This window comes from Patiria miniata, unplaced genomic scaffold (assembly GCF_015706575.1).
Source record: "Patiria miniata isolate m_02_andy unplaced genomic scaffold, ASM1570657v1 HiC_scaffold_19, whole genome shotgun sequence".
Lineage (NCBI taxonomy): Eukaryota > Metazoa > Echinodermata > Asteroidea > Valvatida > Asterinidae > Patiria > Patiria miniata.
Window position 1 is genome coordinate 16,858,011 of NW_024037057.1, and position 18,787 is coordinate 16,876,797.

An 18,787-nucleotide genomic window follows, 5' to 3' on the forward strand; every position below is an offset into this window, starting at 1 on the left:
GTCGTCCATCTTTCATTCAACAACGGTGGCACGTCCACATGCAGGTACATGTACCGGTACTACGTACGTGTGCAGATAATGCCACGTACGCGGCGGCTGCACAGAGCACAGTGATTTTTTGCTTAATTTTCCTTTTTAAGTTAACTCTTTTTTTTCTTCTTATTTTTCCCCTCCTGTACGAAAAATACTGACAGATCCAGCCTGGTTAGCAGGTATTTGTATACTATTCTGTAATCTAGTGTGCCCCCATAAAAGTATGGTACTAGGCCCCCCTACTCCTATTGATTTTTGGAGGCCAAGTTTCCGGAGAAAAAAACACACTGTCTACATTTTTTTGCTCCACCTGCAGAACAAATCCTTGATCAGCCCCTGCACAGTTTGGCTTGTAATTCATGTGTGACTATAGCTTGTGATTTGGCTTTCGACTGACTCGTGATTGACTCCAATTTGTGGTTAATCTTGCGACTGACTCGTGATTGACTGACTTACTGAATGACGTATGACTTGACTTGTGACGGACTTGATTGAAACAATAAAAAAGTTATACGTTTGCACAGTTATGACACTTTAACAAATGCAAAATAAAAGATGTTTCTAAACTTCATTTAACACTGTATTCTTATTGTGTTTGACTATATCGAAACTGAATTTGGGCAATCAGGAGAGGGCAGGAGTCTAAAAGGAAACACAATGGCATTTGCCAAGTTTTAGAAATAAATTCCTCAGTCACTAATGTTCTGATCTTTATGATGGTCAGCTTTTAATCAGCTTATATTTTATGGTTATTTCATTTCCTATTTTGTTTGACTCACAAAACAGAACCAGGACTTATACGTGGGGCAGGGGGACACTTGTCCCACCAAGATTTTCATCGGCCAACAAAAGTGCCCCTATCGCGGTTATTAATGTGCCCCCTCGAGATGAAAACAGAACTGCCCCTCAAACGCAAACAAAGTCATGAAAGCATTATGATCGTGCTACCAATAGAGTTGTCTATTGTCTTTTAATGGACAACTGCCCCTCGAGAACCCAAGTGCCCCTCGTGCATTAACAAGATTGTGCACCTTCTCGAGATGGAAAACTACCCCTCTAAAGAACAAATACCCCTCTCGCAATCATAAAATTGTGCTCCTCTCGAGATGGAAAATTGGCCATCACAAGCTATAGACCTCAACTCGTGATAACTTCTCGAGATGTAACACTGCCGCTCTAAAGCAAGATTTTGATAGTGCCCCGCTCGCAGCATTAAAATTGTGTCCCTCTTATGAAAATCTGGCCTTTAAAATTAATAGAGCTCCTCCCCTCTCTACATGTGGTCAAATTCATGGGCGGACCCAGAGAGGTTACTCTCTCGGCGGAGGGTGTGCATGTGCGGAGTGCCGAAGGCCCAAGGGCGGATCCGGGGGGAGGGGCCAGCCCCCCCCCCAAAAAAAACCCCAAAACAAAACAAAAAACAAAACAAACCAAAAAAATAATAATGACCTTTAGAGAAACTTATTCATTTTATTCTATTGAAATTTCACAACGAACCCGAATTACATTGTATTTCATTTTATTTGTTGACTGAAGAATCAATACAACCATAGAGTGCTCAGGCAGCTTCGGGCGCTTCATTGGTGAGTGATTGGTAGTGCGGGGTCGGCACCACAGTGACTAAAAGGACTCATGTTCCCATCACTGATAATAAAGATAAAAACACAAGCCTACTTGTATTTGCTGGGTCAGTCAAGGCGCCCAGTTGAAGCCGCGCTCCCGCAAAAACTGCATCCACCCCAACTTCGTACGCGAGCCCGGATGGCAGCCCCGTTATCGTATACGGTGCCGCGGCGCTGGCAACGTCTACGAGGATCAGGCTTGTGTACGATCCGTCCTGGCTGATAACGTTGACAAGGTATCCCTCCGCAGTGTCAGTGAGGGCAGTGTTCCATGAAACCGTTATGGTGTGCGCGGAGGCACCGTTTAACTCCACATTCTGTGGTGTTTCTGAAAAAAAGTGAAAAGTTTTTGTTTGAATAAAATGTCAGTACAGGCCTCACAAAATAATATTGACTAATTTGGCGACAGCCATTTTCAGCGGTGGCACCAGGCCTGCGCAAGTTGCCATCATATAATGATAGCAAGTTACCAAAAGTGATAGTTACCAAAATGTATGTGGCGTGCGCGTGAGCATGAACCACTGCAAACAAAAATGGCTTCTAATTTCGGTCAGATAATTACATTATGCATCATTATGTCTAACACTTAAATCGTTATTTTTCTATATCGATTCACAATCAAATGACATTTTTGCAACTGCTAATTTTTGTGGGAGAAGGTTTGGTTCCAGATAAAGGACATCTTCGTCCTCAAAAAGTTGTTTTGATGAATGTAGCCAAAATTGTAAACCAACAGTTGACACGGTTATTAGGAACAAATAGTGGCATTACAAATTCAACTGTTTGGATTTTCGTATAGGTTACAATTCACTACCGCCCGAGTGGCCACTGAGTTTTTTAAGTGCAAAATCTGGTTCGCAACTGCTTTGTTTATGGTGGAATTTTGATTTCAGATTAAAATCGCCTTCATCCTCAAAAGTTTTTTTGATGAAATAGCCAAAATTGTAACCCAACAGTTGGCACAATGATCAAGAGCCAACGTTCATGACCACGAAACAAACTTTGCTGTTACGAGCACACCTTTCGTCGCTCCAAATTGTATGTATAATTTGTCTGAACTTTGGCTTCCAAAATTACAAGAGACTCCTCTAAGAAATAATCTTTTGTGAACAACATTGTCTTTGCAATCCTTGTTACTGTAATTGTACAAATGACCAAGTAAGAAAACAAATATAATAAAATAAATGTGGCTTGCTTATTGACCAATAACTTTATAATTTCACATAAATTGCATCCACCAATGATCATATACAAATACACATGTATTGATAAATACTCTTTAAATATAATGAACTAAACATCCACGAAAAAGAAACAAAAAATCCCCGTTCTCATTTCCGAATGAGACTCAATTGATTCATCATGTAAACAAAAATAAAATCTGACAGTAAAAATAATGTTTTATCTCGATTCAAATTAACTATCATTTGAATGTGAATGCCTGTGTGTAATATCTAGGGCCCACTCGGTTAGATAGCCCCAAATCATTCAGCATTGAATGGACATCTTAAAAACAATGGGTTCATTTTGTAAAACATGCATAGCTTCAGAACCTTAAGGATCAATTTCAGTAATCATTGGTTTTCATTCATTGGAGGTGTATCACATTTAATTGCTTTTTAAGGGTCAAACAAATCATGAATGATGGTCACTCTCTTTTTGGCGCACACTGTATGGGTACTTACTTGTGATACCATTAGCCACGCCAGCATACTTGCTCTCGCCATTTACAATTTCATCCAGGACCAGTTCGTAGCTCGTGCCTTCGGTAAGACCCACCAGAGTGAAAGAGCTGTCTGTGGGCGGGATGTCGTTGACGAGTACCGCATTGCCGGCGTTGTCCAAGACGGTTATTCGGTAGCTCTGTAATCCCTGGGTTGTGCTGGGAGACCAGGCAAGGTGCATGCCGTGGTCGGTGATCGCCTCGAGTTCTGGATTGAGCCCAGTTGCAGCTGCAAATAGAGAAGGGATACAAAACAAAAATATCACGCAGCTTTAAAAAATGATAGAAAGTAAACTATTGGGATTTCTTTGTTATTTTCCTACACTGGTTCATTGTAACTGCAAAGGAAAGTGCTCCGTAGACAAGGGCGGATCCAGAACACAATTTTTTGGGGGCCAAAAAAAAATTTGTCCCCCAAAAAAGTAGGTGAAAAAAATTACGGTGTGGGGTTCGGGGCCCGCTTAAGGGCTCCGAAAAAAATTTGGATTCTAGATGCTCTGTGGTGCGATCTGAGGCACTTTCTGACCACTTTAACCATGTTTTTTTAGGAAAAGATGGCGGTTTACTCATTGCCTGCCTTTATTGTGATGTCACATTAAAAAAAAAAAAATGGTTTCGTTTTTGGGGGGGCCATGGCCCCCTTTGGCCCCCCCCCCGGATCCGCCCTTGTCCGTAGAATGTGTGACTTCCCAGCATTTATTCTGTGTGAATACACAAACGTTGAGCATATTTCATCTTCAGCGATTTTTGCTGGGACTGCTGGTAAGACCAATACAATGTGGCACTGGAGCCCAATAATCGCCAGTGTGGGACTTGATCCTAATTGTTTGAAATAACTTAAAATATTTGTCCACAATATAAGTACAGATCATTTTGAAGACATTCCTTTCCTGAGTCATATTCAGCGTGTGTGGCTACAAATGTATTTTCATATTAAAGCTATAGTCCATCATTTGCAGCCATCCGAAAAGTAACTGGCGTAATTATTGTTGAAAAACAAACTTGGTCGAAAGATAGTAAGGGAACTTAACTCCCTGTGAAATTATTCTTTCTGGGAAGCTGTCATTTTGAAGTAATCAACAAAAGAAGGCATTTCCAACGGTGATTCTTAAGAAGCACCGTAGGAAAATTTAAATTAATAGTTCGTTTTGTTATTCAGCGCAGCGCGCACAAGGTTTGGAACGACGCACACGCGCGCGCGGTTGTTATAATTCGTCGGATCAGTGCGCTACGTCGCGTATAGCTGCAATTCAAAACAATTCAAAACATGATTCAGTAACTTTCGATTTGAAATTGAGATCTTAGAATGCTGTTTTTCTCGGAATATACAGCTGAAGCTTAGCTGAAACTTCATCAGGTTAGTTGCTCAGTATCCTTCATTAGATTTTGAACTCTTTTGTTGCTTCAAACGAACAAAATGCACAAATTACAAATGATGGACTATAGCTTTAAAAGTGACTCGTGATTGCACTAGGACTTGGCAGTTGTGACGCGTGATTTGCACGAGGACTTGGCTTTTGTGACTCGTGACTCGGACTAGGACATGGCTGTTGTGACGCGTGATTTGCACTAGGACTTGGTTTTTGTGACGCGTGACTCGAACTTGAACTGGACCTGTCTGACTCAGGACTCGGACCAGGCCCTTGAGAGGGAGGTAAGTTGGACTCGGACTTGGACTCGATGTTTGGTGACTGGTATACAAGTCTGGAAAGCATCCTACGTCCCCGCTTAATGTTAGGGACTGGATAAATAATTATCAGGTACAAAATCAAAAAGCCATTGTTAAATCAAGCCTAGGAGGCATCCAGCACTGACCTGGTAACACAAGACTGAGATCGGAGGTGTCGCTCTTAACCTCAATGTTTCCCGTGTTCACAACATTCTTCAATGTGTAACCATAAGTCACCCCATTCTCCAGGTTGTCCAACATGACCCCTGTGGTTCCCGGCGCATACGTGGAGACCCTGGTTGACCCCCTTGAGGTGTGATGATTATCTCATAGTAGCCCACGGGGGCTGGGGCTGCGTCCCAGGTCAGGGTTACCGTGGTTGTGCTCGTCCTGTGCAGGATGCCGTTCGATGGCGGGTACGGCACTAAAAAAAAGAGAGGGAAAATGGGAGAAAGTGGACCAAATAAATAATACTATCGCAAATTATTCAATTAGGAGAAACTTTAGAGTCAATGTTATACCTCTGGGAGATCGATTGCTTGTTGTCCAATTTGTAAAGGTACCGGGTTATATTCGATTATATTAATAATTGCAGTTGACCACGTTCTGCATACTCGTAGTATTGAAAACAAGAATGATGAGCTTTTGGAGTTCTTGTAGATTTCGTAGACTTGGCTGACTCCAAATGACCCGGATGTTGTTGCTTATTTAGTTCCATCAATCTATCTCACTCACCAGTGTAAGTATCCTCAAAAATATTCACTGCCACTGGCAGGCCATCCACTAGTATGGCGTCCAGTCTCACCCTGTACTCTTCGGCCACGTTTAGCCCTGGGAAGGTGTGTGTCGCACCAGCCACTGCGTCAACTATGGCTTGATCTATGGTAGTACCTGCAGGCTGCTGTAGGGTGATCACATATTGCCCGACGTTGTCAGCAGGATTGGGTGCGTCGGCCCAGCTTATGGTAATAGATTCGTGCGTCGGTACAGCAAGCACGGCATGGGGCAACTCTAGCAGAACGAATATGATTATGGCACTTAAGGAATGTAGAGAATATCAAATTGAAATCGTAGACCTTTTGCATATACATTTTAACTATACCATTCATTAGTCTATTAACTATACCATTCATTAGTCTATTAACCTAAGTTGTGACCGTCTATACAAAGTTTTACAGTTGGACCGGTCCAACTATCGTTGTCCGGACTCAGCATAGATCAACTTTGGGCGCAACTTATAGTATAATATTTCGACTTACTTCACTCAAAGGTAGTTTGTTTATTTGGAACCAGACTCTAGTGCACGGCTGCACAGCTGGTTACCAATAGCCAGAACCGGTCACTACATCATGACCAGCAGAAAAGTCAGGATCAAGAAGAGATGACGTTTTGATCAATTTGTTTTGTTTTGCACTAGAATGCAATTAGGTAAATGCAAGGACAAAGGTTCATGACAAAGTAATATACAGGGTGTCTAAAATAAAAACCGAACCCTAAAAGGCGTCCTCAGCTTCTAAACAAATAAAACGCAAATATTTATACATATTTATAGAGTATAATCCATTAGCTTTTCAAAAACGAATAAGTTATGGCCAATTAAGTACCACTTTTTCATTATGTCCACGGCGACTGATATTTTGACTGCCGCATTAAGATTACGGACCGAAACTTGCATTGTGAAAATTGTTACCTAAAGTAGAGGGCAGAGACAGAGCAGCAAAGTAAACATCTAAGAAGTGAACCAAACAGTTCTTTTCAGAATTACTTTCAGGTAATTGACCATTGCTGCCCCCCCCAAAAAAACCCATAAAATGAACAAAATATAAAAAGAAAGATTAAAATATCGAAATAGCGAAATTACTCTCACCCCAGATATCTTACATTCCTAACAAATGACAACTGAATCCATGGACAGATTAAAAAATTGCCACTTATATTAACTTGGCCATAACTTAATAAATATTTACCCGATTTGAAAGATACTTTCGTTATTTGAAATGCATACAAGTATTAATTCATTGTTTTTAAGGTAGTGAAAAAGAGGACGATTTGATGGTTCTTTTTGGACACCCTGTAGGACGTTAATATATGCAGCTTTAAGATATCATGACGTATCATGACCCATGATGACGTCATCATGATGCCACCCCATATTTTGTCTGCAACACGTCCTCGACTATGAGTTCATACCAAGTTCCAAAAAGAGTGACTAACTGTCATTTAGATGTAAAATCGTAACATTTACACCTTTAAGATGACGTTACATGACCACTGATGACGTCATAATGACATCACTTTTCTAATGCCAACTTGACCGTGGCGTCTTTGTGCCTAAATGAAAGTCAATTTGGACAAGTAGAGGAAAATGTAAACATATTTAAAAATTAAGTAACAAATCAGGTGATGACGTCAACATGAGGTATTCCATTTAACGCCTGGCTATTGAAAGTGATACGTTGTTTTAATAGCTTAAAATGTATGTTTAATAACAAACTATTTTTGTTTGTTTAAATAACTGGATAACTGGTTGACATCATCATGACGCCTATCAATTTAATCAGTAACGCGTGTTTACTTAGGTTCATGGAACTTTAAATCGGACTTTATTTCTAAAGATACTTGGGTTTATAAAATATAATAAGATATTAAACATATATATTCTATTATTAATAAAACAAATGATAAATGTATATAATGCGGTGTTTTTGTGAAGGCAAATTATTGTGGTTTAAAGTTTTATACAGATAAGCCTAGTTTAATGTTATTATAAGTTACTTTCAGCGTCAATCTGGTTATAAAAGTCATCTCATCGACAATGATAAAAAGGGTTCTTTTATGGTTGGGGCTTGGCCCCCCCCCCCCCCCCCCCCCCCCCCCGTGAATCTGCTTTTTAGGGATACCCTTTTTTTGCATAGAAACTGTTCGTGCATCGCTTTTTATGTTTTTATGTCAAACGTTAACCTAATGATAATTGAGGTGCGCAATTGTTAGCCTTGAAATAGAACTAGCAATCATAGTAAAACACTGAAAACAGCATAAACACATTTCGACGCTTTCAGCCATGTAACAAGCCTAGCCGGCACTCTTATGTGAAAAAAAAGCAGAAGCCGAAAATCTTTGCGTTAGGCTCAAAAGTTATACCCTCAAATTATCGTATACTCAAATTATCATATAGCTCAGTGTGCCATGAAACTGAGTGACTGAAGACATTATGACACTGCATCTTGGGGCTTCGGATTCTGAGTATTTCAGATAAAATTAGGCTCAAAAGTGGCGCTATTTAGCTATGTTGTGGCTGCGTTTTATGGGTAAGCCAAAAAACAGGAACTTGGCTTTACGATTGTGTATTCTTTTTCCAGCAGCGAACAACCCTCCAGGCGCAATTATAGAATATACATGTCTTTGTATTTATGCAATCAATTCAGGATATGAGTTAATCTAACTTGGCATATTTTTTTTTCTTCTGGACAGACTGTTTCGTACCGTAAGGCACTTCTCAGCAGAATTACATAGATTATAACACCACACCCAAAGATTCTGTGTCCTGATTGGCCGAAAGCGAGTCACATGGTACTTTGTATTTTTTCTATCTTTCAGCGCGAGGCCAAAAGTACTATACCAATAGCAACCGAAGTACTATACCGTAGCAACCAAAGTACCCATACGCACTGTGTGCAAAATGCATAGGCTTGTGTGTGTTGTGTGTTAAGCGTTTTGTTTCCAAGCGCCAGCTTTAAGTGGTTGTTAGAAAAAGTGCAATTTAATTTTCGTATTCAAATAGAAGTAAACAATTATTATAAGATTTGAGGCCTTCCATAGTGGAGTATCGGTATCGTTTCGGTTTGCGGTAACACCATGTGGTAATAACTACTACTTAGAAGATATTTAGTTCTGAAAAGAACTTGTCCTGCTTGTTATCAACTTTCACTAAGTAGTTTTTGTTCTGATAAGAACAGTCCTGCTTTAATTTCTAAAAGAACTTGTCTTTGGTCTCAACGTTTCGATTAGCCTGCTCTAGTCATCGTCAGGAGACTGACGGTGACGTAAACTTCTAAAATTGGCTACTGCCATTTTTTGATGGATTTTTTTGGGGAGGGGGGGGCGCTAGACAATTTTTAAGGGGGGCCTAATGCCCCTAAGGCCCCCCCGTAGAACCGCGACCGCAACCCTCGCACTTGGCCCGGTGGTTTAAATCCTTAGGTGCGAAAGGTACCGAGTTCCGTCACCCGGTTGGCACTTAAGATTTGCTTTTTTGCTATTTTTACTGGTTTCGGTCACACAATTTTTCTTTGTCGGATTTGTGTCTCCGGAGGATTTTCTTCTTTTTTGTTGAGACTCATACGACATAACAAAATCTTGAAATTTGAATAGAATCAATTGATGACTCTGTGATGGGATGCCTCCATTGATCATGTATAGCTTGACTATTTACCAACACAGTCGTAGCCGATGCAGATTGTTGTACTTCAGATATAAGACTGTGAAAAATTCGCTTTAAGATGGCTAACCCTTGAATTTGATGAAGTCATATGCAAAAAAAAAATGTTTAAAATTACCTGATGACGTTATCATGACGTCACCTCAATTTTCATCCATTATCCCTGTCTACCTACATACCAAGTTCCAACCGAATCGGACTGACGTACAATATTATGTAAAATCTTAATATATACCCAATGTACTGATGTAAATGCAATGTAATTATCTAGAGGTTTTTAATTAAATTTTATCGGCGATCCCGACTTTAGTTACAAACATAAGAGAATAGTAGAAATAAAAAGAAACACTATTGAAGGAATCAAACTTACGAATGTTAATATCAACTGCAGGTAAAGCCATAAGTGCGGCAGCAGCACTTCTGACTGTCCCCTTCACCGTATGGAAGGAATAGGCTACGACGTTGTCCTGGACCAAGTACCTCAAGGATGTCTCGGTTTTCGCGATCTCGTCGCTCCCAACTTCACTTCCACTGGCATTGTAGTAGACAGAAAGGTAGGCGTCAAAGTCCCCATCTATAGCCTGCCACTTGAACTCAACCACCAATGTTCCCAGGAACTGTATTGTGACCCCAGTCGGGGTGGGCGGAACTGATTGCGCTTATGGAAGAAAAAAAACATGTGTGTACTGTTAGCATCTCACATGTACTCATAAACGGCCGCCATTTACAATTATTCTTATACATAGGCGTAGCCAGCGAGGGAAAGGGGGTATTTTCCCTCCCCCAATATTTTGTAATGCCCTTTTCCATTCAAATGCCCTTTTTCACCAGCGGCAACCCCAAATATATTTGTAAAGAGTGCCCTCTTTTGTGCCATCGGCCGTTGCTTTTGTCTTTATTTTTTGAATTGCGCGCGAGTATCGCCCTGAAAAGCACCATATACACATGAATCGTCCATTTAGTGCAGAATCGTCGTTTTTGAACAGCGCCCCCATCGACCAATGATACAGTTCCCCCTCCCTGTGCAAGTGCCCTTTTCAAGAAATGTGTAACCCCCAATAAAAAAATGACCTTGATACGCCGCTGCTATAAATGAAAACCTATGAGCAAATAAAAACAAAAATAGACGCACTATATCTCTTATCCCATAAAACACCGCCAACAAAAATAAGCGGCTACTAGTCAAACTCCCCACAATCCCATCATTAGGTCGAAATGTTAACAGTCAAAAGGACAACTAAAAAGAAAGTGCAATATGCACAAAGTATAAAAACAGACTTTCCTTCCTCCTTTAAGTGAGGGGGGGGGGGGGGGGGGGGGGGGGGGGGGGGGGGGGGGGGGGGGGCTGGTACCATATTTTCAATAGGGCGCGCTGTTCAAATTCGACGATTATTAACACTAGATTACATAATGGTGTACAAATACCCCCTATCTAAGCTGCCTCCGTCCGTATTTTAAACAGGCGAACATTATATCAGTATCATTTTTTTTGTGTCAGAGCGGGGGGGGGGGGGGTTCGCATTATTGTTTATGAATTTCTATGGGAAATTAATGTTTTGGACAGAGCTGGGTTGACCCCCCAAATCCACCCCCTGGATCCGCGCCTCATGACTTTTCACCTCTTTTCCCCTTTTCTCCCTTATATTTTTGGTTGCGGCCCCCTGCTACCCTTGCGACGCCCATGTTACTAAAGGCCTGTGTCTATATGTTGGAAATTGAAGGCCTTTGAATCTAGTATTTTTTCCTGGATATTTTTTTCTACAGCCAACATTTCTTCAACCATGCGTTCGCACGTACCAAACTTCTAAAAAGATACAACAGCGCAGCCAGAATTGGGGGGGGGGGTGTTACCTCTCAATATTTTGATAAGACTGCCTTTTCTATTCAAGTGCCCTTCTTCCATTAGCCTTTATCATATCCCTAAATATTTGTTGAGATGCCCTTTTTTAAAACAGGTGCTCCACCTTTTTAATTTTGTTTTAAAAGAAGTGCCTTTTGTGTTGAAACAAGCGTTTTTCTACCAGCGGCCTTTTAAGAGTGCCCTTTATGAAATGTTGCGCGTTCGTCGGCAATTGTGTCGCCCTGAAAAGCGCCATCTTTAGTCCGAAAGTGTCACAATCGTTCGGTTTGAACAGCATGTCTGGAGGAAACAAACCTGTCTACATTGCGGCACTACGAAAGCCCGTTAGTGCCACCGCTATTTTATTTTCGAGAGCAGTTATTTGTTTTCCCGAAAGCGTTTTTATTCGAGAGCAGTTATTATTTTTTTTTATTTCCGAGGGCAAATTATTTAGCAAATGCAGATAACAAATATAAGTAACATCCGCAGATTCAAAAGTTTTTACACCAGTGTTCTTCCGGATGTTGTTACCTACATGACATTATACATTTGCTCATGCATATTGATATTTGCAACTATAACCCAGAGGTGTCATGAATTTAAATTTAAGTTATAGACTAGTGTCAAAAGATACAAGTTGTTTGACTTGGTTTAAAGTGATAAAAAACTACCACACCCACCTTTTAAAGATATCCATAAAAAGAAACTGGTATGAGTACTTTTTAGTTTTTAACTGAATTATATTTATAATTCACAACTGGATGCGAAATATGTCCAAGAAATCACCAGTGAAATGACAATCCTCTTTAAGTTCTTCAAACAAGTTCATCCAATACTGGGACCAAAGGTTCCCCAGAATGCCCCACCAGGACTCAACTTAATGCGCTGGTTTATCTGACTGATTACTTTGAGAAAGCTCCTATCCTCTGCAAATGCATCTTGAGAGTTCTTCTCAAGAACCGTTGCATCTGTCGAACAAAACTGTTTCCCGTTTCAGCGTCGCCCCGAAGTAGTCCAGGACAACCTACATGTACTTTCTCCCTTAAATTTTCCATGAAATACCCCGCAATAACGCAGGGGGCACTATTCGTCGTAGAGGCTTCAAGCCAGATGACCTGTCTTGAATACCCGTCGATACATCCGTTGATACAAACCCTGTGATGCTTTAGCTTGTCAAGAGTCCAGGTGCCACACAAGGTTTGGGCCTCTTCCATGGGCGTAGCGAGGGGGGGGGGGGGACAAGGGGGGGGGGGGCGGCACAGGAAGAAAAAAGAAAAGAAAAAAAAAGAAAAGAAAAAGAGGCGCGAAGACAAAGTGGTGTAAATTTAATGAGATGGGGGGGGGGGGGGGGGGGTGGGGGCAAAATGTCCCTGCCCCCCTCTAAAACTGATAAATCTAGAATGTGTTGAGAAATACAAGCATTTTTTGGCAAAATTTTGTTTTGCCCCCCTCTAGAAAAAATCCTGGCGATGCCCATGGCCTCTTCCGTTGTATATCCTTCTCTTTAGCCGCTGCCACGTTCTTTGCTCGACTCTCTCTGGGTAGTCTAGCCTAATCCCTAAAACTGCTCTCAAAAATTAAAACATCTGTCCTTGAAATAAAAATATTCTTTTGAAAATAAAAATAACTGATCTCGAAAATAAAAATAACTGCTCTCCAAAAAAAAAAAAAGCGTTAAAAGCGATAGTTACTAAAAATAGACTGAGCGTCCTATTACCTTTCCGCTATCAGGCCTACAATCGTTGTTGTACTTGTGTACATAAAATAAGGCAAGGCCCGCGACAACAGCTTTGTTATGTTAATAACTCTCGAAAAAAAATGCTCTTGAAAGTAATAAAATAACTGCTCTTGAAAATAGAAATAACTGCTCTCGAAAATATAACCGGCTGCTAATGAAAATAAATGCTCTCAAAAAAATAACTGCTCTCGAAAAAAAAAATAAAAAAAATAACTGCTATCAAAAATAAAAATAAGTGTTTTCGAAAAATATTATAGCGATGGCACTAACGGGCTTTCGTACAGCACGGATGTGCGACTACCCTTTTCACAAACTTTTTACCCCCCCCCCATACACACGACCGTGCTAGGCCTCTGCATACTGAGCATATTAAGATTGTTACGTTGTAAAGCAAAGGTAGAGAAAGACACTTCTTAGATAAATACCAAGCCGAGGTTCAGTGATTGGTAATATCCACACACAATACGGAGTTACCCTTTCGTTCTTGTAAATAGGCTGGCAAGGTTGATCAACTCCAGTTGAATGAGTAGGAATTTGTTTTGCCTTGAGTTGTTTAGTAACACAACACGCGATTTATTGTCAAAGTTGAGTCTGTAGGTACAAAGAGTGACCTCTTTGAAAGCGTGTTGCTATTTGGACTTTGGAAACTAAATTACCTGATTTAAAGTCAATTGTCAGTCAGCTACTTTGAAAATATTGCGCTTTTCATGAACAAAGTAAGGCGTAGGGCGGTCATTTTGTGTATGGGCAGGTTATGGAAAAGTTCATCTCCGCGCATGCGTTTACAAACGGATTCAAATTACAGATGTCAACAAGTAATTTTCAAAGTCAAAGTCTGAGGGCAATGGTGTGCTATCGCATATTTTTTTTATAAACCTGTCGTGCAATCAGTCACTTTATGTGGGAAGCTGACTGAGTCTGAAGATTATACATAATTATTTGAATCAATTCTAAAAAAATCAATAATTGACATCTCAATAGGCCTAATGGGAATTTAGTAATGATGTGAATTCTCTAGCCGACATTTCGTTGCTTCCATGCTACTTTGCTGCGCTTGTATTTTCCCCGCATGAAAAACAGCCTGATTCTTAATGGGTGACAACAGATCACAAGTAGACAATGGGAAGTGTGTATCTGATGCTTTCTGTGCAGCGTTGGAAGAGGTGCGTCGTACTATGGATGTAGAACTATACAATAAAAACGGGTTTGCAATCGGGGGAGATTTGTGATTAACTGCGTATTAATTACTTGAAATCTGATTATGCAAATAAAAATAGGCTATGCGCTGACTTACGGAGTTACCAATCTTGGCTGTCATTGTAATAAGGAGCCGGATGGGAATTTTCCCGTTTTGTTTCTCCCAAAAGGGTTTTTTTCCACGGGTTATTCGCCCCTCCCGTAATCAGCGAATGTATAGAAACACACATAAATATTTTACTGATGTCACAAGAAATGTCCAAATTCTGGGGGTAATTTTAAATCACCTTAGCAATGTCGTTTCAAACTGTATATGATTCTTTGTAATGTAAAATATTTATAATTATTATTATTAAACAGCATTTAAGTAGGCCTATAGAGCTCAATCTTTTATTAAAATTGAAATGATATTCATTGAGAATTACTTATATGTGCTACTAATAAGTATAGGCTTATTTGTTTCTGAAATGGACTACGAAGGAGAAACACTCAAGATATCATGTGGTTACGTAAAGACCGCTTCGTACAAAATTTCGCTCTAAGAATTTGTAAACTTTGTCGCATATCAATAATCTGGATAATTTCGCCATGCCAATTTTACGCCGTATGACGTCTGGATCGTTTCTCGTTTGAACTCGTGGGAGGTAAGAACCGGCTTTAATTGTAAAAACGGAATGACTGTACAAGTGAAATCCCACTAATTCAAAAATGTAAAGATCCAAATGTTTCATCTATATAAATTATGCTTTTAGACATATCTAAAGGTCGACGTTAAGACATTTCAAAGGGTATATACATTTATTTCACAGATGTTTTACATTGTCGTCAGTTATATTAAAAATCTACATGAGAAAGTCACGGAACATATTTGATTTTACCAAGAACGAAATTATGTCAAAATGTCTACCGCAATTAAAAAAAGTTGGATTGCCTAATAATTCGACCATTGCATGATTTTTGTCAAAGCCCTTTTGTACCTTTTCCCTACGAAGTGAACATTTCTTAATCTTTGGATTCTAAACGGGTCATCGTCCAAAATAAAATCAATGTCAAACGTTGCACGGTTTATTGACACCAAAGTATATAATATCTAGACACAAAGGTAAATTCAACAGTAGAAAGCGACAACAACACAAATCACATATTTTCTTTACAATTTTATAGTAGCAATACAAAAAAGACCAATGAAGGACTTTTATAGTTTTAACAGAAATATATGGCCCACAAATTATTTGTTTGGAAAAGCTCAGTATGAAACAGAATACTTCTAACTATAAATAAAACATGTTTTTACTTGCAATGTTTACAATTACTCCACCCGATTCGCCTACTGCCAACCACCATCGCACGTAATATATAGTTGGTAATACAGTTGCAATAAAGTGAAATTTGTCTACAAACACTTAAGTTCTTCGACTTACCATTACACTTGCACATGCACATCACAGCCACAATTAACGCGCACACTGTAAACGTTGCTCCTTTTTTGGCCATTTTTCAAAATTTTGCTATACAACTATTATATGCTTATCGTTGCAGTTACAAGCCTAGAACAATGTCAACCGTCTCGGAAGTTAATCGCAGATATACAGAAGTTTCGTAAAAAAGATGTTTGTGCAAGTAAAGGCATAAACCTATTTGTACAAGCCACGATAAAACCAATACAACCGAACCAAAATTGTATCAATGTGAGTACGTCTGGAATTGTATACAATAGGAAAGGCGCAGGCTAGGTGCGCCTGTCTGGAAATGTAGCAATTTGGGAATGCGCACTCTTTGTGATCTCCAGCGCTCAGCGTGGGAACGTGCGCTGGCTAGCCCACAATTGTCACGTGACAAGCGGGTGAACAACCGCTAGTAAACAATCGGCCACTTGTTCCAAGAAGTTTCTCCCTGTTCGTACGCTCACCCAACCCGCCCTCCCCAAGGTTGGAGGTTGACGGGAATACAAGTAGTTAACTTACAATAGCCAAGTGCACGTGAGGGTTATTGGATATCAGTTGGTTTTGGCTTGACACGTAATTTTACTTAGTATAAATAATGGTTGGTTGGTTTGGGCTTGACACATTTTCCGAATGGGTCCCAGTTAGTGGAACATTGGTTGGTTGGTTTGGGCTTGATACACGTACATGAATGCATTTCCACACTATACTAGGACCAAACGGAAAGAATAATGGTTGGTTGGTTTGGGGCTTGACTCATCATTTCCCCGTATGGGGGCTAGTAGTTGGTTGAATATTGGTTGGTTGGTTCGGGCTTGATAGTCAACTACATGCTATATTAGGACCAAGAGGGAAGAATAAAGGTTGGTTGGTTTGGGCTTGACACATCATTTCCCCGAATGCGGTCCTTAGTTGGCTGAATATTGGTTGGTTGGTTTGGGCTTGATACATAACTACATTCTATCTTAGGACCAAGAGGGAATATTGTTTGGTTGGTTTGGGCTTGACACATCATTTCCCCGAATGCGGTCCGTATTGTTGGCTGAATATTGGTTGGTTGGTTTGGGCTTGATACATAACTACATTCTATCCTAGGACCAGTAGGGAAGAATATTTATTGGTTGGCTTGGGCTTGACACATCATCTCCCCGAATGGGTCCTACTCAGTTGAATATTGGTTGTTTGGTTTGGGCTTGATACATCAATACCCTTCCAAACTAGGACTAAAAAAGGAGAAAAATTGGCTGGTTGGCTTGGGCTTAACATAATTGCCCTGACGAGGTCCTATATATTGGAACATTGGTTAGTTGTAGACATGTACTTTTGTTTCTACAACCACCCAGATAATTTAAGTTGAGTAATAGGATTATGTTAAGTAAACCCTTGCACACGTAGCGGGGTTGTTTTTTCCTCTGTGCCAGGGCTTGGTCAGGTGGTCACGAAAGTTGACCAGTTACCTTCGCCAGGCCTTGTCACGGGGTGCCCCGGGACGCCGGGGGAGGCATCGAGACCCCGGGGACCACGGGGCTCTCGGCTTCGGCGGAGTAACCATCCGCCGAATGGGGCGGCTGACCCAACCTCTCTCAGTCCCGGGAATAACCAGGGTAATACTCGGGGGAACTAGTTTTGCATGGGTTCATATATAATAAGCCCCCTAGTTGGGGGAAAAGACCTGTTTGTTGCTTGAATTTACAAGTTTGCAGTTTACTCCTTTTGAGTTCGAGACCAGTTATATATATATGTGTTTAGAACAAGCTACTTGCTTGACAAGCATTATAATGAGAGATATGCTATCTAATTTGTGATCATGATTTAGGATGTAAGTTGCTAATGATTACGAACAAATTGATTGCATGGACATGATCATGATTTAGGATGTACATGTAAGTTGATAATGATTATGGACAAATTAATTGGATGTACAATTAAGGCGTCCGACAGGGAGAAATAAAGAGCTTGGAGGCAAGGGCAAAGAATTCTTGGATCGTGTGTCTTTGTACAATACTCAAGCTGTGACTGACTGTCCCTTTAAAGTGCATCAGCTTTTTACGTTGCACGGTTTATTGACACCAAAGTATATAATATCTAGACACAAAGGTAAATTCAACAGTAGAAAGCGACAACAACACAAATCACATAATTTCTTTACAATTTTATAGTAGCAATACAAAAAAGACCAATGAAGGACTTTTATAGTTTTAACAGAAATATATGGCCCACAAATTATTTGTTTGGAAAAGCTCAGTATGAAACAGAATACTTCTAACTATAAATAAAACATGTTTTTACTTGCAATGTTTACAATTACTCCACCCGATTCGCCTACTGCCAACCACCATCGCACGTAATATATAGTTGGTAATACAGTTGCAATAAAGTGAAATTTGTCTACAAACACTTAAGTTCTTCGACTTACCATTACACTTGCACATGCACATCACAGCCACAATTAACGCGCACACTGTAAACGTTGCTCCTTTTTTGGCCATTTTTCAAAATTTTGCTATACAACTATTATATGCTTATCGTTGCAGTTACAAGCCTAGAACAATGTCAACCGTCTCGGAAGTTAATCGCAGATATACAGAAGTTTCGTAAAAAAGATGTTTGTGCAAGTAAAGGCATAAACCTATTTGTACAAGCCACGATAAAACCAATACAACCGAACCAAAATTGTATCAATGTGAGTACGTCTGGAATTGTATACAATAGGAAAGGCGCAGGCTAGGTGCGCCTGTCTGGAAATGTAGCAATTTGGGAATGCGCACTCTTTGTGATCTCCAGCGCTCAGCGTGGGAACGTGCGCTGGCTAGCCCACAATTGTCACGTGACAAGCGGGTGAACAACCGCTAGTAAACAATCGGCCACTTGTTCCAAGAAGTTTCTCCCTGTTCGTACGCTCACCCAACCCGCCCTCCCCAAGGTTGGAGGTTGACGGGAATACAAGTAGTTAACTTACAATAGCCAAGTGCACGTGAGGGTTATTGGATATCAGTTGGTTTTGGCTTGACACGTAATTTTACTTAGTATAAATAATGGTTGGTTGGTTTGGGCTTGACACATTTTCCGAATGGGTCCCAGTTAG

General features: G+C 40.3%; 1 protein-coding gene across 3 annotated transcripts in view; it reads right to left on the bottom strand.

Annotated features, from left to right (window-relative positions):
* Positions 1-5,433, bottom strand: part of LOC119725931 (tenascin-N-like) — a 31,739-nt gene extending 26,306 nt beyond the window's left edge. For all 3 annotated transcript variants that reach the window (XM_038197548.1, XM_038197547.1, XM_038197546.1), the window contains exons 1-3: positions 5,194-5,433; positions 3,341-3,607; positions 1,708-1,983 (exon numbers count right to left, since the gene is read on the bottom strand). In XM_038197548.1, the coding sequence (XP_038053476.1) occupies positions 1,708-1,983; positions 3,341-3,607; positions 5,194-5,308 (658 nt within the window). In that variant the 5' untranslated portion in view covers positions 5,309-5,433. The remainder of the gene's footprint in view (positions 1-1,707; positions 1,984-3,340; positions 3,608-5,193) is intronic.
* Positions 5,434-18,787: the final 13,354 nt, after the last annotated feature.